Genomic DNA, 22,244 nt, shown 5'->3' on the forward strand with positions numbered 1-22,244 from the left:
TGTTATGATGATAAAATTTAGCAAATCCAATGCAACCGCTATGCAACAAGTGTTAAGAATTGTATTATAAATGTGTAATACGCGTTAGCCGATGTTAAATCAACCACGATCACATTTTCCTGAGGTATTAATCGTTTCAATAATTTATACCATCCCAAGGCAGTTGTGGACTTTGAATAATACAAACATTAGCTTAACGCAACGAACCGTCACAATATGTATACATTAAGTGTGATTTTGTCACAACTGTGAACATAAATCAGTTCAAAATGACTTTAGGCAATCCACGTTCGGTAATCAACAACATCAGTGGCGATAAATGGATGTAAATGTAGTGTTTTGACTAGCGTTAATGACATGCTTGTCATACGGCGATTTCACACTTTCGCTTGAATTATTTAGAGTATGTATGCGTTCAAACAATTGAAGATACAAATCGCTTTATAGTGCATATTGTAGTGAAAACCAGATTTTGTTTTGCTGGCAAGCTAATGCAAATTAAGCTCATAGAATAAACTTGCAAATTACATACATCTACGTCATAACCCGTAGTAAAAACATTGACCATGAAATATGCATCAAATAATCTAAATATATGTCAAAATAGTAGATATCTTTATGAGCCCATATATGTACCTTTGTTGTAGATCTTCAAGTGAAATATTATATAATACATATTGTTCCGAAATGTATTTTTACATATTGCATACGTATACGATACCATATATTTAATTATAAAATTTACACAAATATGTTCAACTGCCTAAATAGGACTTGCTAACAGTTTGGTTAATTTACGATTTTCATAATATATTTAATTTATTAAAAAAGAATGCATGCATTATGTTTAAACAAGCGAAATAACGCACATGACTAAGACCAATGTTAATCAAAGTACTCAAAGTATTGGTGGGGCGATTTTGCTCAAATGTTTCGGTCGTTAAAACGCTATACACCTTGATGCGAATCAATCACAATTTTTGAAGAAAACAGTTGGAAGTAAGGAAGGGTGACCATGGTGACAGGCTGTCAACATTATATGATTTAGCTATTTGGGTAAAATGTAAATGCTTTTTAAAACAAGTGTTTGTCGTATTTGCCAATTGATAGCTAAACTGCGAAGATATAATACACTAACCCAGTTCCAAACTTGACATAGATCTGATAAAGACAAGCATTGCAATAATATTTAATTAGTACAGTAAGGTTCGTAGATCGTTATTGTCGAAGTACACGGGCCTCCGGGTGTGTCAAAGTATAAAGTTAGTCCATTCAGTATCAAGTAAGATACGGCAAATGTTAGTTTCGTGCTTAACAGTATCTTGCTGTAACAACTGAGCTAGCCGTGCGGACACAGTAATCTCCGCAAAACGTATATTTAAAAAAATCAAATAATTTCCGATAGCTTTTAAATCTTCTGATTGGTCATTGTTTGCAACCGAAAATACCGATGTACTTCGTCAGTGTTTTTGTGGCGCATTTATCATCCGATCGGAGCTATTTTGCTTGCGAATGCAGAATCTGGAGATGCAAAGTGGTTGGATGCAGTAACGGACTTCTTTCTTTGGTTTACGTACATAATGTTATTTGTTCATTAATGGAAAATCATCATCCGAAATAGGTAAGATAATAAATTTAAAGTGTTTGTAACGCTTTTCCTCCATAATTTGAAAATTACATGTAATTCTTAAATAACGTTTATGTTTCCCTTAGTACGACAAAAGCCTTCGTAGCGCAGTGGTAACTCATTATTTTTTGTTCCTGAGGTACCGGGTTCGAATCTCGGGGAAGGCAATTTAAGTCAATCGTTTTCTTGAAATTAATCAGTTGAGACTATTTAAAACTAGAAAACATAATTAATGACGTTTTTTAAAGTACCCAAATATGTGAACAAGTCTCCTAAAAACTGAAGACCACTCTAACGTCCTTGCATTTTAATATAAAATAGTACTTTAATAGTAAGCCGATGCTGTTTTTTCATTGTGTCTGTCATAAAATTTTAATCATATCACCAAATAAAAGAGTCAACACATCAGAACCCACCACTTTTTGTTTTTCTTCCCTAATTTTGTAAGAAAATTGATATATCCATATACCGAAGAAAAATTGCTGTTAGACCACATTTTAGTTGTATTGAGGCCGCGCTCTGGGGAAACGGGGCTTGATGCATGTCCGTTAAGTAACGTCCCAAACTAGCATGTGCTGTCCGCAGAGACTGCTCAAGGACGAAAATTTCCGCTCTTATGATATTTTTTTCTTTTTAATAAAGTCTCTTTTAAGCGAAAAACAAGTTAAGGCGGAGAGTAGAGTGTCGTCTCTGACTAGCCTGTACGAGGCCGGGTCGGTTGTCGGGTGTTGATTCCGGTCAGTATATCTGGCAATGATTATTGTTAGTAACGGTGTCAGTCTGGATGTCGAGACCGGGTCTGTTGGTTTGGTGTCGGTATAGTTGTCTGGGCTAAGTCTGTTGTCGGTGTAGATGTCGGACTTGATTGCAGATCCAACTCTGAGGTCGGTGTTGGCGTAAAAATGTATGTCAGGGACGTGGCTTTTGTCGGTTTTAATGTCGGGCTGGATATCGGACCGAGTCTGTTTTTCAGCTACGGTGTTGGTCTTGACGTCGGTACTGTGGCTTGTGTCGATTAAGTCAAGATAAGGGGCTAGGTATCATTCCAGTACAAAATGATTTCGGCGCATAGACTTTGCTGTCATTAAAGTCATTTATAAATTTGTATATGTCTTTATTACTGTGTCTGTAGACTACACACTTTTTCAGAAAGAGGAAGTATTGTTCCAGGCTATGTATCAACACATGTCTGAACAAAATATTGAAGTTGTCAAACAGATTGCAGTTTAGAAATTTTAGTGTACTTTTCATCAAGGGCATGGAAGCTTGTTTAAAATATGTTAACGTGTGCAATAATACCGACGTAAAACTGATTTAGTCGGTCACTGCATTTTTCAGCAGTGCAATTAAAAGCGCCACCCAAACCAATAAAGCTGTAACAGTGAATGTTCGGCCATGCTGGAACGCTCCAGAAGAGCCTCGTAGTTGTTCTATCAACAACAATAAACCAATATATTAGATAGATCTTTGAATTGTGCATTTATTATCCGTCAACATTCCACCTTTCTATGCTTTGCTATCTCTCTGTATATGAGCAAGTAAACTATCACCATGACAGTAGTTACATGTAGATAGTTAATAACCGTCAGTTGAAAAACATGGTTGATAAGTTGATGTTTAAAATATTCGTGATTTAAAATGCATTGTATTGGTTTGAATTGGTTTCCTAGTTTTTGCATTTTAAGTAATATTTTAAGATGTAGAACATCATTCTTGCAAATATGGGTTTGTTACGAGTTATCAACTTGACAAATGACCGGTATATGCGTGTCAGCAGTCACTGAGTGCGTATTTAATTTATCTTTAGTTGTAAATTTTAAGTTGAAAATATATGCCCATATTTGAGGCGTTTGAATATCACGGTATGCTGATGCCATACGAGTTTTACCGTGTTTCTATTAGGATGAATTCTAAGTATTATTACATGGGCATTCCAGATTATTGGACTCAAATTTTACCTCCATACATATTCATTTATTGCAGTCTCCCGTGTATGGATAATTTTGAGTGAGGCATGTAAGAATTTGAAATGTAAAATACTTTGGTAAATTTATTGCGATCCTTGTTTTATACAATATTAAGCGGCAGTATATTAACGTTAATGATGTAGATAATAATTGTCTATAAACAGTAAATGAATAAACGGACGACACATTTCAAATGATTTAAAGCAAATATGCAAATGTAATGCCTGCGCACTTTAAGTATGTTAATTATCTTTATATAAACAGTATATACATTCGCAAGTATCGCCTGCGAGATACTAATATATATTTAGAGAGTTCATACCAAGCTATTCGGTAATGTAGCATACTATGATAAAACTAGTTGTAGCACTATCAAAACGCATGTCATATCGTTAAAATACTTTATAAGGACATCTAGTCAAAGGCTTTCTGCATATCAACATTCCATAGGCAACATTAATTGTAGCGTTAACCGAGTCGATTCTTCCAAGGTTATCTGATGATGTCGTGTTTTCTCGGAAATCGAATGCTTGTTAATTACACGGTCATCCCGGATTATGTCGTTATGCTTCGTATCGCTATAATTATATGTGTTAGTAATCAGGGGGGGGGGGGGCACGCGTATACGGGAGCTTACCGCGTTTAAGTGAGAAAGTTGTTGCAAAACTTCAAAGATGGCGTCGTTTGTTGGATTTTCTTAAAGGAGGGGAGGGTATTTTCACCCGGTAAGCCCCTTTGTATTTATAATTATTTTAAATGAATACGCCGTTTCGGCTCTCCGGTGTATGTGCTTTCTTCGTTTTTTTTGTTTCAAGATCGTAGACGTCGGGATAAAAAAGTTATTGAAGGAAAACCGTCCACAAATCTGTTGTCTACTTACGGGACATTCGAGAAATAGGATGTACAAATATCATTTTCTCTTATAATACACAATATTGACACACGTGAACAGTAAAATATATATTCATTTTACCAACGCAGTTTTATCACTGATAATTAATTTATTGGCAAACATTATTGGTTTAACCCCCTTATTTGGAACTGACTTCCTTTTAAGCACATTTTGGGACCTGACTTTCATATGACAAACAACTCTTTCATATGTAAAAGAGCTTGACATGATATACCTACTCATCTTAAATAAAGTGTATATGTGTACTTCAATATTATAGTTTTTTAGCATGTTACGTGGTGCAATATAAGTGTTTCCTTAATCACGTTACTTACTGTAGAATAATAATAATGCTGTTCGAAAAACCTGCAGACCAATTGAATCAATTCACCTATTTTCAAGAAGATGGGTTGTGTGGTGGCTGATGTACGAGATAATAGAACGTTTATCTTTCAGTAATATTAAAATTAATTTCATGTATTTTATGACGTGTCGACCTTATTCTGCTATGAACTTTTTAAAACCATTCTTTTACTGTCTTTTCAGATGATGCAGGTTAAAGGGCGAAAATAAGTGTATCTTTCCTTGCAGTATATGTAATGATGAATTTTACATCAGGGGAGGATTGAGATATCATGCCCCATTCATGGACCACATGAGTTTAAATGTAGAATATGCAAGAAAAAATCCTTCAACAGAGCCGGACTAAAACAGCAAATAAAAAACACGAACATAACAAAACATGTACAGCTGATGTTTGTAGTGTTTTTGTTTTGTTTATAAAGTCTACATAGACACGTCTGACATATAATTGCTATGAGTGCTACTTACTTACACGTTTTATTCCGTATATGTCATGATGCTAGGTTCTCACTTTGTTATGAAAATAAACCATTATCTGTGTTACCTCATTTCTTCCTACGATGTCTCTGCATAAATTTTCAATTGTATTCAGCACTTACGTACATGGTAAAAAAAGATTTGGGTCGGATTTAATTCGTTATGCATTTGACATATTAACATTACTTACGATTAGAAGGCAATGTTATGAACAAACGAAATAATCTTTCTAAGTGAACCAATACTTTATTCCCTCAAACCAACAGTCATAAATAACATGTATTCACATAGGTATAAAAGAGAAAAAACATACATGTATACAAATTATATTGATCACTTCTACTGAAATCATATCGTGTATTGCATTTGCACAAATCTTTCTACCCACTACAAATTCACTTTTTGCGATTATAATATAGTGACCAACTCAAAACTGGTTTAAAAGAAGGTCGTCAAAATGTGTCACATCAAAGTTACATACCAGTATCAGTATCGTTATGGTAAAACGCGTAAAATGTCATTGTATTAAATAAACAATTCATATTTAAGTATCATAAAAAAACATCTACCGATATGCATCTTCTAAGCAGATGTCAGGTATTCCAAATTGCTTCATGTATTCCGAATCGCAACAATGACAATATTTGGTTACATCAACCTTATACTAGTATCAAACCGGCTTTACCCTCTTCTGTTTTTATTACACTTTTATTGCACGTATATGTGATTTTTTGGCAAGGTACATCGACGTAATCTTTTTTGTTTGATTGGTGGGTTTTCATGTACCTATCGCATTCTAGAGCGATACACACTTCGTTACGTCGTCTTTTTAAATCTTGGCATCCTCAACATATATAACTGGCGTCTAGATATCTGAAAATAGTAAGCATAATATTCCGTTGGAATGCATATTCAAACATAAGTATGTCCATATGTGTTAAAATAAACAGGTAAGAATTACACTGTGTGTATAATGCCGTCGAATGTCTTATATTACACACACTAAATGTTAGCGTTAAGTACGCGATAAAACATATAATAATACAAATTAATAATAAAACAATTAATAGAAAAAAGAAAACTCTTGATTTCTTCAAGTGAAAACGTTTTCCAAGACATTCGCACCAATGCGGAATTCATTCACGAAAGTTATTTCGCATAAAACCTTATAACATAGGAAAGAGCTGTTAATCATTTGGAAGTCAGGTCCCAAAATGTGCTTTAAAGGAAGTTTAGTTCCAAAAATGGGTGTTAACCCGTTATAATTCGGCATTAAATGAATTAATAGACATAACAACGCGTCGAGATAATAAAATATTCGTGATTTATGTTCTATTTTACGGTACACATGCACAAATACTGTTTATTATGAGAGAAAATGATATTCGAACATCTCGAAGGTCAAGAAATTAAACAACAAATTTGTCGACGGTTTCGCTTCAATTACTTTTTTATTCCGACGTCTACGGTTTTGAAACAAAAAACCGACGGGAGCACAAACACCGTAGAGCCGAAAGGGCTTATTCATTAAAAAGAAATATAAATTTAAACTGGCTTACCGGGTGAAAATATCCGCTACTCCTTCACGAAAAACACTTAAACGACGCCATCTTTGAAGTTTTGCAACAACTTTCTCACGTAAACGCGGTAAGCTCCAGTATACGCGTGCCTCCCTGATAATAATTTTATTTTAGTGTGCTAACTTAACCGTACGTGAGTAATCTATAACTTATAATCCATGTTGCATTGCGTTTTTACATTTATCTACTGTTGTTTTTTTCTCTAAATACTAGGCATCGGAATCTTTAATTCTGAATACATATTTTTTAAATTATTTGCAAATGATTTTCGCATTTCATGCAAAACGACCTTCAAATGGACTTGTGTTTTGAAGGTCGTAACTAAATGCTTTGAATTGATTCATGCAGCCATCGGAACTATAGAGCTCCTGGATGAAAAATAATAAAGAAAGAAAAAAATAGATAAAATGTCGAAAACGTATGATCGAACTACTGACCTTTGTACTGAAAAGCTATTGTTAATACCACTCGGCAATCAGGACTGTTGCATATCGTAGTACATTTTAATTTTGATAAAAGCTATCCCAGTAGAGTCACAAAACATAAAGAATGCGTATAAAAACAAAAATTATTCAATCGTTTCGCTGTTGATTATTACTCATAAACGAAATTGTATGTTTATAATGAGTCTACATCATAAGTGTTATTTAGTGTTATTACTGATGTACATTGTTTCTTTTTGTTTAATCAATTAAGAAAAAAAATGAAAATCCATTGTCAATTCGACAATCAATAAACAAATTCTTGATGAATCTTAATGAATCTGAAAACTCCTTTATTAAGGCTTTTGTTTTAATAAAAAAAAGAGAATGTTTTTGGTAGATGACACAAAGAAGTTAATCGCAAGAAGTGTTTTGTGTTCTGAGTTATAAGGTTTGTTTGCAAGGACGTACCGTATCGAAAGGGATACATGCTGAATTGTTTCAACTGAGAGACCAACTAGTGTAAACTGTTTTTATTGGCTTTGATGATTTAAAAATCTCATAGTTTAACTTATAGTTGAACGTGAAATGGTATATTATGCATTTTATATTTTATCACACAATACTGTGTCTACGTTAATATCGTAATTGTTGTTCGTATAATAATTGAATCTTATTTATTCTATTGGTTTATGTTTATTGTGATAGTATAGTAAAACCTCGCATTCGTGTGATTTATAATTTGAACACTTCATTAAAATATTTTCTCCTCATTTGTACCCATTGTAACATCCGTTATAAATGTTTAAGTGCTTGATATAGTAATGCCTCTGATCATTGTAAATTTCGCTTTAACTAATTCGTCGGAAGGCGTTCTAATATTGAACAGTTAATAGCTTTAAAGTGCACTTACCTTTGCAATAAACACAAATGATGTAAACATAAATCATGGATTTTTATTATATCGCGTTAATACTACTTATCTCGGTTGTCAGACAATCACGTATTTCTTGAGTCATATTTTTAAGAATGCTAAATACAACGACTATCTCGCCAGGGATGCTCTTGTCTTTTCTTTATTACATATTGCGAGAGCCTTGTGTAAATTGAAAACTGATTGTATTCACTTCCGATCGCAATACAAATGCATACAATTTTACGTCTAAGACAATAAATTATGCGTTACCATATACACCGACAGAAAACTCTGCTTTGGCACTAAAAGTGTTACATAAAATCAGTCTCAAAATTAATCCTTTTGCACCGAGTTTCCAATTAAGTGCCCCTACATTTTGTAAATACAGAGTTTATTCTTAAGAACATATAGGCAACACCAATAAAAAACAACAACATGTTAACGATTGTATAATTGCTTTAATACTAGAAAATTACATGAATTCTTTCAAAAATGGGTGCCTTTCTAATGGTAATAGGACGGACTGGAATGTAAAAACACCAAAAACAGTATACAATGTTCATAATGTAGCTAATTTTGCATAGGTCCTAGTATTAACATCGTTTGTTCCTCCCTATAGGACATGTGTTGGTACCATCGTCCTAGTAGCAAAGTATAAACTTATTTTGTGTCTTAATATTCCTTTACACTTTACAAATGATAAACTTTTCATTAAATTCTCATAAAATATTGTTTTATAACAGCTTCATATTTCTTCCAAAAATGTTTTTGGTTAAGTTACATTATCTAATACTTCAATAGGAAACAATATATCTAAAGTACTTTTTAAATGTTTCATTAGTCAATGACAACTTGATATAATTGTCATCAATACATCCTAGAGTATGGTTTTATTATAACACATGCTAAACCTACATATAGATACGATTTAGTTGTACAGTCCCAAAAAGGTATATAAATTTACGTCCAGTAAATATAAAAAATAGGTAATTTTTACTAATAAAAAATATTATCATTTAACTTGGTCACTTTTGATAAACATAATACAAATGTCCTCGTGTACCAGGTATTCAGTTCACATAAAACATAACTCTAAGATTTTATAAAAAGGTAATCAATAGTAATAACAAAATAAACGCAACCTGTATCAAGTAATAATCCTTTGATTAGTAATCTATGATAGCGGTTTACAGTTTTCTTACTATATACAAGCATTATATCGGATAATATAATCCTATGTTTTGATAACATATTGACGCAGCCTGCCTCAAATGTATGTAAGTTTCAATTCTTAAAATAACATGATAATGTTTTGTATAAAAATATAAAACTCGAACATAACATATGGGATTACAATTTCACTGCAACATAATTGGAATAAGCATGAACAATTCACTTTATGACACTTCTTATTTCACGCAAACATCAGCGATGCAATCAAAGTTCTACATTGAAGGACAAACTACCCGCAATCGGAAAAGTGGTATCATGAACAGGCCAGTTTTAAAAGGAAGTAATAACTGCTGCAATCGTGATTGTCCCGACAAATGGTGTCAGAATCTGTTTTGTCAAAAAGACGACATCGAACAGTTTTGTTGATATTTTTGTACGTTCATATCAAGGTTTAAGCGAAGCAGATGTAAGCAAATTTCACAAACCATTTTAGTTATGAGTTTAGCTTGCAATCTTAATAAAGCTCCGAATAAACATAAATCTATAACAAACCATTATCCGCACACTAGAGCTTAAAGCGGATATAAGCTAAATATATCACAGATGCTTCTGTTAAGTATATTGCTTATGATCGAAGAAATTTTGCATCAGCATCATTTGCATTTGATAATATTGTCTCCTTATTGTCATTTATGATTAACAGCAAAAATTATGCTACCTGTTACACTGTAAACGTACATGAGTGCGATTTACAACTATATTCACAACTAAAAACATTTCATTATATATAAAACATGAAATCATGCACAATAAACAATAAATAAAAAACAAATAAGCAAAATATATTAATGCAATTAAAAAACACGCAATATAAAGTGAAACGAATTGATGCTTATCAAACGGGAAATTATTTGACAGAAATTACATATGCACATGGCCGTCATCTAAATTACTTCATTTTTAAGTGGAAATAAAATCGAATACTGGTTCATGAAAACTGACGCAGGCACGAAGTACAGGACGCGCGGAAGTGCAAAACGCGTGGAAGCGCGAAGGACGGACGGATATCGTGTTTTGCGGATTAAATATCGGGAATGTTCGAGTGAGACCATTATATAGCATAACAAATAAAATTGCAAGAAAGCACGACAATTTGTCCAACTCAATTCGAATAACATTCGACTCATTTGAGTCAACAAAAATATGAAATAAGTAAATGCCAAACACTCACGGCTCCACCACATTATAGTGACCAACAATTGAGCCCAAAAGAATTGACCGGACCAAAGCCAAACACTGAGATTCATATAAGCAGGCTGTCTTTGGGCCACTCTTATGGCAAGAGGTTCGAAGATTAATGAGCTATCTGTATATTATACCGCAACCATTTATAAGTTTAAATATAAAACAAATGATAAAATCTATAATGAAAATTAACGCAACTCATTAAAGTGCTTGTTCAACATATAGTAAAGTGTCGCCTTAGTAGCTTTTTTTCTCATTTTCATTAGTTGTATCTTCAAACAGGCTTGACAATGTTATCATTTTATCTTTACAGACTTCGGTAAAGAACAAACATAAGTTATGTATTCTCATATTTACTTTGCATTTATAATTCGTGTGTTTGATGTTTTAGACATTTATAAACAATTGTGAACAAAACATTGTATGAAACGTCATTTACGATAATATGAAATCGCTTATATTAGGCAAATGGCTCCAAAAACTGCATTTGCCCACAACTATACCTGAAGTGGCAACGAAATATTGCCCGCTGGTATCGGTACATTAAACTAATATTTAAAGAAGTTCACACCCACATGAAGATGATAAAATGCATTTAAGTTACAGAAACAATTATAGCATGCATTCATTATTCATTCAACATCATAAAAAGTGCATTATTGAAAGCGTTTTAAACATCTTATATAGCTAATTTATATAGAATCAAAAATCTATGTAAATGTAGAAATAACCATTTAATACTTATAAATAACACACAGCCGTCATATTATCATCTAACAATCATTGTACAAGTGCAATATCACCAAATAAATACAACAGATTATGAAAACGACCCTACCTGGACATATAATGTTATGCAAGTGTTGTGTGAAGCTTTATAACATATGTATGTTATCATAAAACCGCATACCATCGAATGAATAAACATTGACAGTCTCTTTCATTGATTTTGCTTTTGATTAGTCCTCGAGTTTTCTGTTGAAGAGTTGCATCAAATATGTGGTCCTTTGATCGTACGATCACTTTGTCTCCGTCTTTCAGCATTTTAAATATAAATAATGTAAATAAACATGCAAGAAACAAAAATAACGTCTTATAACCGTAACCGCAAGATAAACATTTATAACATCGAATGAATAAACATTGACAGTCTATTTTTTTGATTTTGCTTTTAATTAGTCCTCGAGTTTTCTGTTGAAGAGTTGCATCACTTTGTCTCCGTCTTTCAGTATTTTAAATATAAATAATGTAAATATACATGCCAGAAACAAATAGAACGTCTTATTGTAACCGCAAGATAAACATTTATAACATTCTAAAGATAATTTAATTTGCTGTTACATATACATATTAACTCCATTGAATAAGTTTATATACATATTATATATAAGAACACATCAAATATCATTATGTCATTGTGATCCTGGTGACTCACTTAATGATTATTCAACGCGTTAAATAACTGTTATAGATCAACGTCAAAATAACGAGAGAAAGGTTTTTAATTGTTTTAATGTGTTTGCAAGCTTTAGAAACAGTTGTTAAGCGTTCATAAGCATGCTCAAAACAAATGTAACATGTCGTCAGTTTATATCATATCTTGGTATTAAACCAATGAAGTTCGTTGGTTAAATCACTATATGTTGTTATTGCTATTTCTTTAAAACGTCCTGAAATCTTCATAAAATAGTGTACAAAACCACTTTGAATATTTTCTATATTTCAATAAAATTCGTATTTACCTTATACGTCCGCCTTACCCCTCGTGTCATATTTGACGTGCCATTTTGTTTGCGCAACTTCTTCAATTCCTCTAATCTGTAGAAATTAATAATCAACCGTAAATAGATCTTCTCGCTTAATAAACTTACTTTTTCTTTTCTTTTATCTTAAAATTGATCATTGCAGTCAACTAATTATTATTATGTTTTTGATAAATCAGTAGTTAACACAGAAAACTAGTTGAACACATATAGTTTAATATGCGCGATGAGCATGAGCGTTATAAATGATGAGATATATCGCACTTTTATACGTAGTGTGGAAAACGGTATTTTTACTTACATCTTAGTTTCAAAGACATTCATTCTTTTCTCCTAAAATGTTCAAAAGCAACGTTGTCAATTAAACTTTTAAATTTAATTTGAACATCACAAATATATTGAAACTTTATTAAACTTGTGTGTATGTTCACGAAAGATTTATCATGGTTATTTGCAGTATTCTATGACTAATGAAAAAAGTATATGTCGAATAAACATGCAACGATAAACGTGCAATGAAATATAAGGTTATCACAATATCTGTTGAAAATTTGTTAATATTAACTAAACATTGCTAATAGTAACGACATGCATATACACACATTGGTTTTCGACATCATTCTTGAAATTAAAGCACTTACCATCTGATGAAGCCTGCAACAACAAATATTTTGCATAGGTACATTAATTTTATAATATCATAATATAAGGATTTCAGATCCATTCACATTTGTGTAACAGTATCATATTGTCAGATAAAGTTGTGCTTGTTTAAATATTCAAAGCTACATACAAAAATGATTTTCAAAAAAATATTGGTGCTAACTTTTCGGTTAGGGTGCCAACATCACGATATAAAACCTCATATACAATTATCTCTTATTCTCATATAATTAAGATTGTTTTCAAACATGAATATAAATTCACCTTGTAACAATATCCTACGCGTGCTTTTCCATATAAAATTGTATCAAACAATTGTATGAATTAGTATTCGGCGCTTAATGACACATGTCGTTAGATAATATAGGTACAGGTAGATGATATATGAATACTAATGTTAACTGATGGATTAAAAAAGCTTCAATAAAATAAAGATCATGTTCATATAATCAATATTATGTTTAAACAAACAAATACGACACTATAATGATTTTACTTTTGTGATTTTCTGTTAATTTTCCTAGGCGGTTAACCCGGTTGTGTTCATGTTTTTTGCATGTGCTGTGTACATGGTACTTGTATTGTGTACGTGTGTTGTGTTTTGTTTGTTTGTAAATTGGTTCCTTGCTTTAAAAAAAGGACAGACCGACCTGCATTATAAGGATATTATTCTGCTGTCACATTTTAAAATTTACTTTATTTGTCTGTGTGTGTGTTTTAAACATTCATAAACAGCTCAATAGTGTGTTCATAACAATAAGAATTGAGAAATTTCAAAGACCATAACAGCAAGCTTAAAAAGCAACAACAAAATACCTTAACGGAACTGGTGTCACCGTTGGTCAAATAAAATCTTTCGATCTTAAGTATACGGGCGCTAATAAGTCCTGTTTGAAAATAATATTTTATACCATACAATTCAAAAATAATGCGTGTATATCGTACATTTCGTGTGTGGTTTGTTTCTTTTCATCTACATTGTCTTTACGCGATTTATCACATGCTTTGACAGCATATGCTTCCAATGTCTGTATCTGGCTTGCTCTAACGTTCACGTATGCACCTTTAAACAAAATCATACAAATGTATGAGTGTTAATACAAATATAAAGGAATATGTTAACAAGTATATAAATAACCAAATCACTATATATTAAACTAAATGCACTGGACTTCTTGAGCGAAATATGCAATCATTTAACGTGTGATTGTGTGTTTAATTATGTAAATTAAAGACTCACGAAATTGACGACTGTTTTTGAATACATTTCGTTTTTCTACACAACACTGAATAATCGTGATAACCATCCAAATCACATTCAGAGGAGGGTAATACACATGTCTTGATACGTATTCTTTTATCACAAAGTATCTCTGGTACTTCCAGATTTTCTCCGATTGCACTTGAATTTTCGCAAATGAGTGGCTGGAAAGATACATTATTTAAAGATAAAAGTATTTCGTCTAGATTTCGGTCTCAATAGAACAATAAATAAAAATTGCTATTTATCAAGATTGTTCGGTCAGTAACAAACCAATTATCTCGTCTTATAATACCACGGACTCCTTGATACCGGGCCAATAAGTATCGACCCAGGGCCTAATTGTGTTACAGATAAACGGCTCACATTGCACAGAAGTCAATTGGCTAATGAAACAGGTCCCAACAAGCAACCGTCTTGTTGAATAGATGCGAAAACGATGTTTTGCAAACAAAAATCATCAGTTGAAATACGTACGAGTAAAAATTGTTGTATGGTGCTGCATTTTTAGTAACAGGTCAAAAGAAAAGTATTGCTGTTTTGGCATGTTAACCTTTTTGCTCAGAACATTTGTGGAGCTAAACCACCCAACACACACGCACACGCGCCCATACACACGCACACACACACACGTACACCCGCACGTTGACGCTCACACATACACACACAACCGGAAAAATAACAAAATTACATTTTCACATCGAGACCATATACTAAAGTTCAATGCTTCAAACCATACCATTGATCTTAACTTACTCCGTGACATTGAACATTTTGTAAATGTGCATGGAACATATCTACAAATGGCGACAATAATTGAGCATTTATTTCTAAATTGAAGATTTTGAAAACAATTGGATGTATAAAACGAAAATAAAAATATTTTCTATAAAACAATAAATGCTGTTTAAGTATTAAATGCATGTAAGTGCAAGAGAAGAGGGAAATAAGATACCATACCAGACCTTTATAATGTCCTTGCATAGTTCAGTCCAGTCATGTGTTCATGTACTTAAAAAACTGGTGTATGTTGATTTTCAATTCATGCTTTGCAGACCTTTTTTATATTGATCATGTAGAAAATGTTTTCGCTTGATTATGATTTGTTGATATATTTTAATTGGTTTGTAACATAATTCTTCATTTTATTGGTGCCCAAACTCTGTTTTATGGTAAATTTGGAATTAATATACCAAATGTTGTTAATGTTGTTAATGGAAACTATATTTAAACACAATATATAACAATAAACATTTTATCATTTTTAAGCAATTCGGAATCGTGATGGAGTTGAGGGTAAGGGTAAAACCCTATGTCCTGAGCCCTTAAAACTTACTTGTCATGTCATATGCAATATCTTATCTTAAACAATGCTGACCTGTGTCGAATTTGAGTATTTTTAAATACTATCAACATACTACCATACAGTTTTACCAATCAAAATTCTAATCAATGTTTTTTTTGTACGGGGACAATATTTCGGGTTGGAAATGTTTTATAAATTAATTGTTTATACCTTGATAATTATTAATACAGTTCTCAAGGTGTATATCTAACAATACAAACTTTTATCAAAATCAGCATAATAATCAATTTCCAATATTTTAAAAAGTTATATATTTCGAAATCATACCTAAAAATCGCAATGAGAAGGTTTAGAAGGAGGATATTGACGAACAGCATATAGAACCCCATCATGATAGGGACCACAATCTTTCCAGTTTCGCTTGGACATCTTGGCATGTCTTTCGCTGTCCAGATAGTAGCATTTTCGCTGCATGTCGACTGCCCTGTTTCAAAAAGACGTGCTCTATATGAATAGCGGTTTGTTCATTTTAAAGTAATGAAGTATTAATGAGCGTAAAGATAACTATTAAATCATCAGTTCAAGACTAAATCTACTTTAAGACATTTTAAAATGACCGTGCATGACAATAATATCTGTATGGGTTTTGGCGATTGCAATACAATGTATTTAATGGCATTGACAACTTTGATAACTTGTTCAACTGTTTTTTCTGTATATAATTTCAGATTGGTTGTGTGATTCAAACTGCTCTTTGTGCAAATATTTAAATGTCTAGCAAGTAATGCACTTAGAAATGAAAATGATATGCATACATGCCATTCTGTAACATTCGTTTTTAAAAACTTTTAAAAACGTATACCAATGCCATTTTACGGGTTTGGTCTGTGATTTTTGTGTTCATTCTTTGACAAAAACACGGACATAAAAGTCAAATATGAATGCTGATTATTCTTTAACCTAATGTATAACACAATTTGATTTTCTCTCGATAAAACAAAAAAAAATCTTTCTACTATGAAGAAATACTTCTACATTAATTTTCACTCAATTAATGTTCCAGATACGCACAAGAATTACAGGATTAAGTTGTATGTACTCTATCCTTCTTATTCCTGAATTTGAATAGTGCCTTGGATTGTTTGCCGTTAACAGTGAAGTACCTTGTTTTCGAATTATGATATGAAAAGCAACATTTGCAATACAGCATTTTAGAATTTACGACAATACTTTCTTGTTTTGTTGTTGCTGTTCACTCGTAATACTACTATGTCAATTTAGCTATCGTTAAGAATACAGAAGTTAACCTATTCTGATGGTAATACAATACTTGTTTACATTATGTATATAACCGTATATACACAAGTCATATATATACTGTCGAAATTAAGCATACCTTCCGTTTCATCTAGGAACAATTCTCCATACAGATGCCAGTAAGGTCTCCTCAGAACTTGTCGTACTGTATCCCACGTTGGTGGCGATACGGGGTAAAGGACAGAGTGTGAAGCAATGGCATATGATACAAAAAACACTGCCAGAATAATCAGGAAATACATCAGATCTTTGACCTATTATTAAAAAGTCATATACTTTAAACATGTCAATAAACAACGCGATCATTGATAATGTAATTAATACATCGATATATCAATATATCAAATTGTTTTCATGTTTTGGAAGCCATTGCATCTATATTTGTCTTCAAAATATGTAAGGGTACACTTTTAGCAAATTTATTGCTACATAGTTTCTCATTTTTGATTGACAAATCGCAGGAATACATTTTGGTGAAACTGTGTTGTCAACGTGTAATATACATCACGTCATATTATTGAACATCTTTTGCGATTTATTTTAGTGAAGCTGGACCACTATGTTTTGATTTTTAAAATAGTGAAAAACTGAACAAATGGATTTGAAATCGTCATGAAACTGTGTCTGTGTCTCACATATTATCATAATTGCTTAACTCGTTGAATAAAACAAGCATATTGTATTAGAGTATTGGTCCGGTGTATTGTATTGTACGAGAGGATTCTGTGATGTTGTATGTAATGGCCCGAATGGCGAATTAAATTTAATTGCAAACAATCAAACCAAATCTACATGGTGTTAACTAGAATAAACCGTAAAAAGATATACGTCAATGACTTCATTTTCTTTATTTGCTTCAAATAGCTATCACATTGTGTGATGTTTTGCCATTTATTGTAATACATACCATAGTGAAAAATGAAATTCTACAAAATTAGTTTTTATTGCGGATAAAAGCTTTTCTGGTAGAGATTTTGAAATGTCATTGTTTGTTTCTCGTGATTGCTTGACATGTTAACCAGAACAACTCGCAAAGGCTCACACTGCATGTTTTATTAGCCTCGCTTATTTAGCACATTTATCTTCAAAACTTAACGTATATACACCCTAGGTGTTTTATGATTATGTAAAAATTAAACATACCATACGTCTGATCATAAGAAGTTTCGGACCAAGGACTCTGTTAATTGAGAATACATGGGTAAGTCTGAAGACAAATGCTACAAAATCGACAGCAAGAACGACCTTGGGTACATCAAATGACTCTGGAAATTGCTTGAATCGCAAGCCAAACCCAACGATAAACACAAAGATTGTGCCAACGTCTAGAACATTCCACGCGTTCTTGAAGTACGTCGATATGTCGGATGCCATCTTAACGAAAATGAAACATGATTCAAATAAACTTAAGGACACTATTACGGTTTAAGTACATTGTGATTGTGACTTCTGTTATATTACAAAATATAAAATTGGGGTGCAAGTATAATTGAAGAAATATTTGGCAGAAGGTAAATACATATCTACTCTAAATCATTTTGTCCGAAGTTCTTAGTACTTCTGGCGGAGGACACTCATGCAATTACCTGCCGGATTTCTTCTGCCAAAAATGTCAACACCCATGCCAACAATACGTATTCCAGTGTCGATACATTTGTAGCAAGATCAAATAGCAGCACATACGCAAACATGGTCAGAAACACTGCGAACGAAATCTGTAGGCAAAATTAATAAACGGGACACATAATAAAACTAAACCTTTTTTTTCTTACGAATACAAACCGAACTTACGTTATATGTAACTCGACACTTTAAGAACGTTATTCACTAATTCACAAATAAATAAACTTACTACCATTGACATTATTTATAAAACTCATCAAACATTAGATAACATAAAATGTACTTATAATGCATGCTTGACATTTGATTGTTTACGACTATTTAAAACTCGTCGACATTATATTGACATTGTAGGACTCATGATAATTAAAAAATATCCCAGTCGTTGAGATGTTGCAATTTGCTTACCAAGTTGTATATAAATTTGTTCTTAGGAACGTTGAGAAAAGAAATTTCTTTGCCATAACATGGGTAGAACAACGACACTATTGGTGCCACAATCGTAAAGTAGGACAGCAACTTTAAAACCTGCAAGATATTGAGCTTGTTATAATTTATTTGTAAAGAACATATTATAGTCAAACCCACGAGAAAACATTCACATCTCACGATTGGCAGGTAACGCATGTACCAATTATGAAAGCTCTGGTTTTCGTTTAAATTTGAGCTTGAGTCATGACCAATAAATTTAAGGGTCTGGTTTTTGCACAATGTATTTCGTCTTACGACGATATTGAACCAGAGAATGCCATTTTGGCGAAAGGCTGTGGTTTTATTCCTACTGTAAACAGACTATGTTGAATATTTCGCAAGATATATGTCCTCAAATACAATATAAACACATGATCAGGAATCGGCAAATAATTACAGAGTTAAACTGTTAAGTACAGTCAGAATTTTAATCTACCATATGAAAAAAACAAATAAGACAAACAAATACCCAGATACAACGGCTGTCTTCGGGTTCATCGGATTCAACATCCTTGTTGATTCCTCTGTTCCAGAAATTGTCCAGCACATTTTGACAGGCTGAGTGTCTAATGAAATCCTTATTGTGTGAATGCATCGCAATTTCAAAACAAGATTCATTTTCCCAGTACGGCAGCTCAATAAAAAGTAGAGCAAATGAAGTATCATTACTCCGTACGGAGCATTGGTAAAATGTTTCGTTCGCCAAACTAGACCAGTCGCTGCACGAAAAAAGATAACATTATTATTTATCAACCTACCGGTTTCTCTAAATGAACATATATTATATAATACCACATGCTATTCTTGCATCGAACAAGTTGCTATTCGGGATTATTTTCCAGTTCAATTAGGAGAACATTTTTTGTTTGTTTTGTTTCTCAAAAACAAATAAAGGTACAATATACAAACACTTTTTTTCTCTTTTTGGAAAACGTATTCTGAGAGTTACAGCAAAATATTACTCAGACGCGTCTTCATGGTATACTTTTTCTTAAAATATAAAAAAAAATCTCCAAATTGTTTAAAATTAGAACTGTCCCTTTAGAACTTAAAATATAAGTAGGGAATAAATAATGAACTAGGAAAATTCATTTAAACTATTAATAAATCACAACTGTGAAAACGCCCCTGTAATCGTTTTTATAACTTAAAAATAAATCACAAAACAAGAAACCCTCCATAAAAAACATCGTATGACAAATTTCACTATATCTTTAATAATAAGGAAGCATACTTAATTTTAACCAGAATTTATGATAACATTATTTAAGTATTTATATGTTCATTAATTATAAGTGTTAAACTCTTAGGTGTTTACTAATGTAGGGACTTATTGGCCATAAATGATCATTTAATTTTAACTTAAAATGCAAAACAATATGTCGCATGATTAAATGTACATAAGACACTGGATGCCTGCACCACACATCCATTATGTTTTAAACATGCTTCGATGGATAAATTGTTGTTTTTCTGTTTACATTGATCGACAAACTCAATATTCATACTTCATGCGTTTTTTATTGAGTGTAGCCTGCACCTTGTCATCTGTTGATCGTCTCAAATCTTTGCACAAGCTGTATGCTATGAGGGCCATGGCTACGGGATTCTATAAGTAAAACAATGCTGTTGTTGTTTAAGTATTTAAAATAAACATCTATGCATAAAGCATCGATACAAATACATTTACAGTTGTTGTATTAACCCATCTTACATAAGACAATAAATTTTACTTAACATTCATTGTTTTGCTTAAAGAGTGATAACATACTAAGTTGACAAATTAATCATATGCATTCGCAGCAGCATATTAAAAAGTACATCGTAAAACTGTGCTATGCGAGACCACAGAGTGCTACCAGCTCTTAAGTGGCTTGAAGTTTTATTAATTTGGCATTTTTAACAAAAACATTAAAGTGTTTTCAATCAGTCCTTAAGGTAAACACATTGGACTTTTTGAATTTTTACAAGACCAGTAGACCTTGTATTACACAGGTGTGTTTTCGTTTCAATTCTTAGTATTTTATCATGGTACATGCACATCTTACAAACATAACACCCATAAAATATGTTTGTGTAGTAGACCATGATTATTAATTGTTCCTTATTACCTCAACTTTTTTCCACAATAGTATTGCACAATCGTGCTGTCCGAAAAGTATTGCCCATAAAAACATCAAATTCCAGAATGTCAAAGCAAAATCTGAAATTAAATAAAAAGTAAAAACAATATTTTTTTTTCAAATGAAAACAAATATTGCATTATTCAAGATATTTAAGAGATAATAAACACTGTGAAACTTAACCCGCAACATATGTAGAGATATGTTATTAATATAACTATATCGATTTTTAAAGTCTTATGACCGACACAACAAAGAGCATAAAAATCGCACAGCCCGAAATATTCGACAAATATGTGTGCACATTTTACATTATATACATTATACAGCGCATCAAAAACACAATGATAGTAATAACCAGAAATATTACTACATGTGATTGATACCCAACCGAAAAGTGCAAGAGATTTGCGTTATATTTCTGTATGTTGTATAAGCGATGTCAAAGTATGATCTTGGCCTTTAAGGTAACACTGTGGTTCTAGTAAGCGACACACCGCATTATTAATGGTAAATATGTTTGCCAAAGATAATGCAACTTTCTTTAATGATTAGATTAAAGCAATAGTACAAGACATACACAAGTAAGCTTTCGTTAATTGTATCACAAAAAGCACCTCGTTCCTCACTGTGTTAAGAAGAATATCGTGTATAGTTTAGTCATTATACGCTGGCCTTATTATCTGACCCAATATTGGTATTACGTTGACGTCCACAAATATTTGACGACATTCACTGATGGTATTACAAATAATTTGTGTAATGTATATTATGCATATACATTAAAGATATATAATCTTATATTTGACACAATTAAAAACGTCTTCTTCCTGAAATGCAGAACGATGATCTCTTATTTTACTAATGATGCTTCTGGAATCTTGCAGTAAAGGATGGATAATTTAATGATATTCATTTCACGGTACTGATGAACGTTGTATTCACGTTGTCTGGTCGATATTTACCGTTAAGTAGTACTATTGTACAGTATTCAATTTTTATGTTCGATTTTATTTTTTTTAAGTTTCATATGAGGTGATATTCATCTAATAGTA

General features: G+C 32.3%; 1 protein-coding gene and 1 long non-coding RNA gene across 2 annotated transcripts; both read right to left on the reverse strand.

The window, feature by feature from the left end:
- Positions 1-8,692: 8,692 nt before the first annotated feature.
- LOC127860728 (uncharacterized) lies at positions 8,693-12,759 on the reverse strand. Its single transcript, XR_008039904.1, has 3 exons — positions 12,727-12,759; positions 12,405-12,480; positions 8,693-11,696 (listed from the first exon to the last, which is right to left on the reverse strand). It is a non-coding gene; the product is annotated as an uncharacterized LOC127860728 (long non-coding RNA).
- A 1,234-nt stretch (positions 12,760-13,993) lies between these two features.
- LOC127859643 (transient receptor potential cation channel subfamily M member-like 2) lies at positions 13,994-20,663 on the reverse strand. Its single transcript, XM_052397148.1, has 9 exons — positions 20,575-20,663; positions 19,536-19,785; positions 19,004-19,123; positions 18,559-18,687; positions 18,116-18,346; positions 17,052-17,226; positions 15,983-16,139; positions 14,329-14,513; positions 13,994-14,151 (listed from the first exon to the last, which is right to left on the reverse strand). The coding sequence occupies exons 1-9, from the start codon at positions 20,661-20,663 to the stop codon at positions 13,994-13,996; spliced, it is 1,494 nt and encodes a 497-aa protein (XP_052253108.1).
- Positions 20,664-22,244: the final 1,581 nt, after the last annotated feature.

Source organism: Dreissena polymorpha, chromosome 15 (genome assembly GCF_020536995.1).
Source record: "Dreissena polymorpha isolate Duluth1 chromosome 15, UMN_Dpol_1.0, whole genome shotgun sequence".
Classification (NCBI taxonomy): domain Eukaryota; kingdom Metazoa; phylum Mollusca; class Bivalvia; order Myida; family Dreissenidae; genus Dreissena; species Dreissena polymorpha.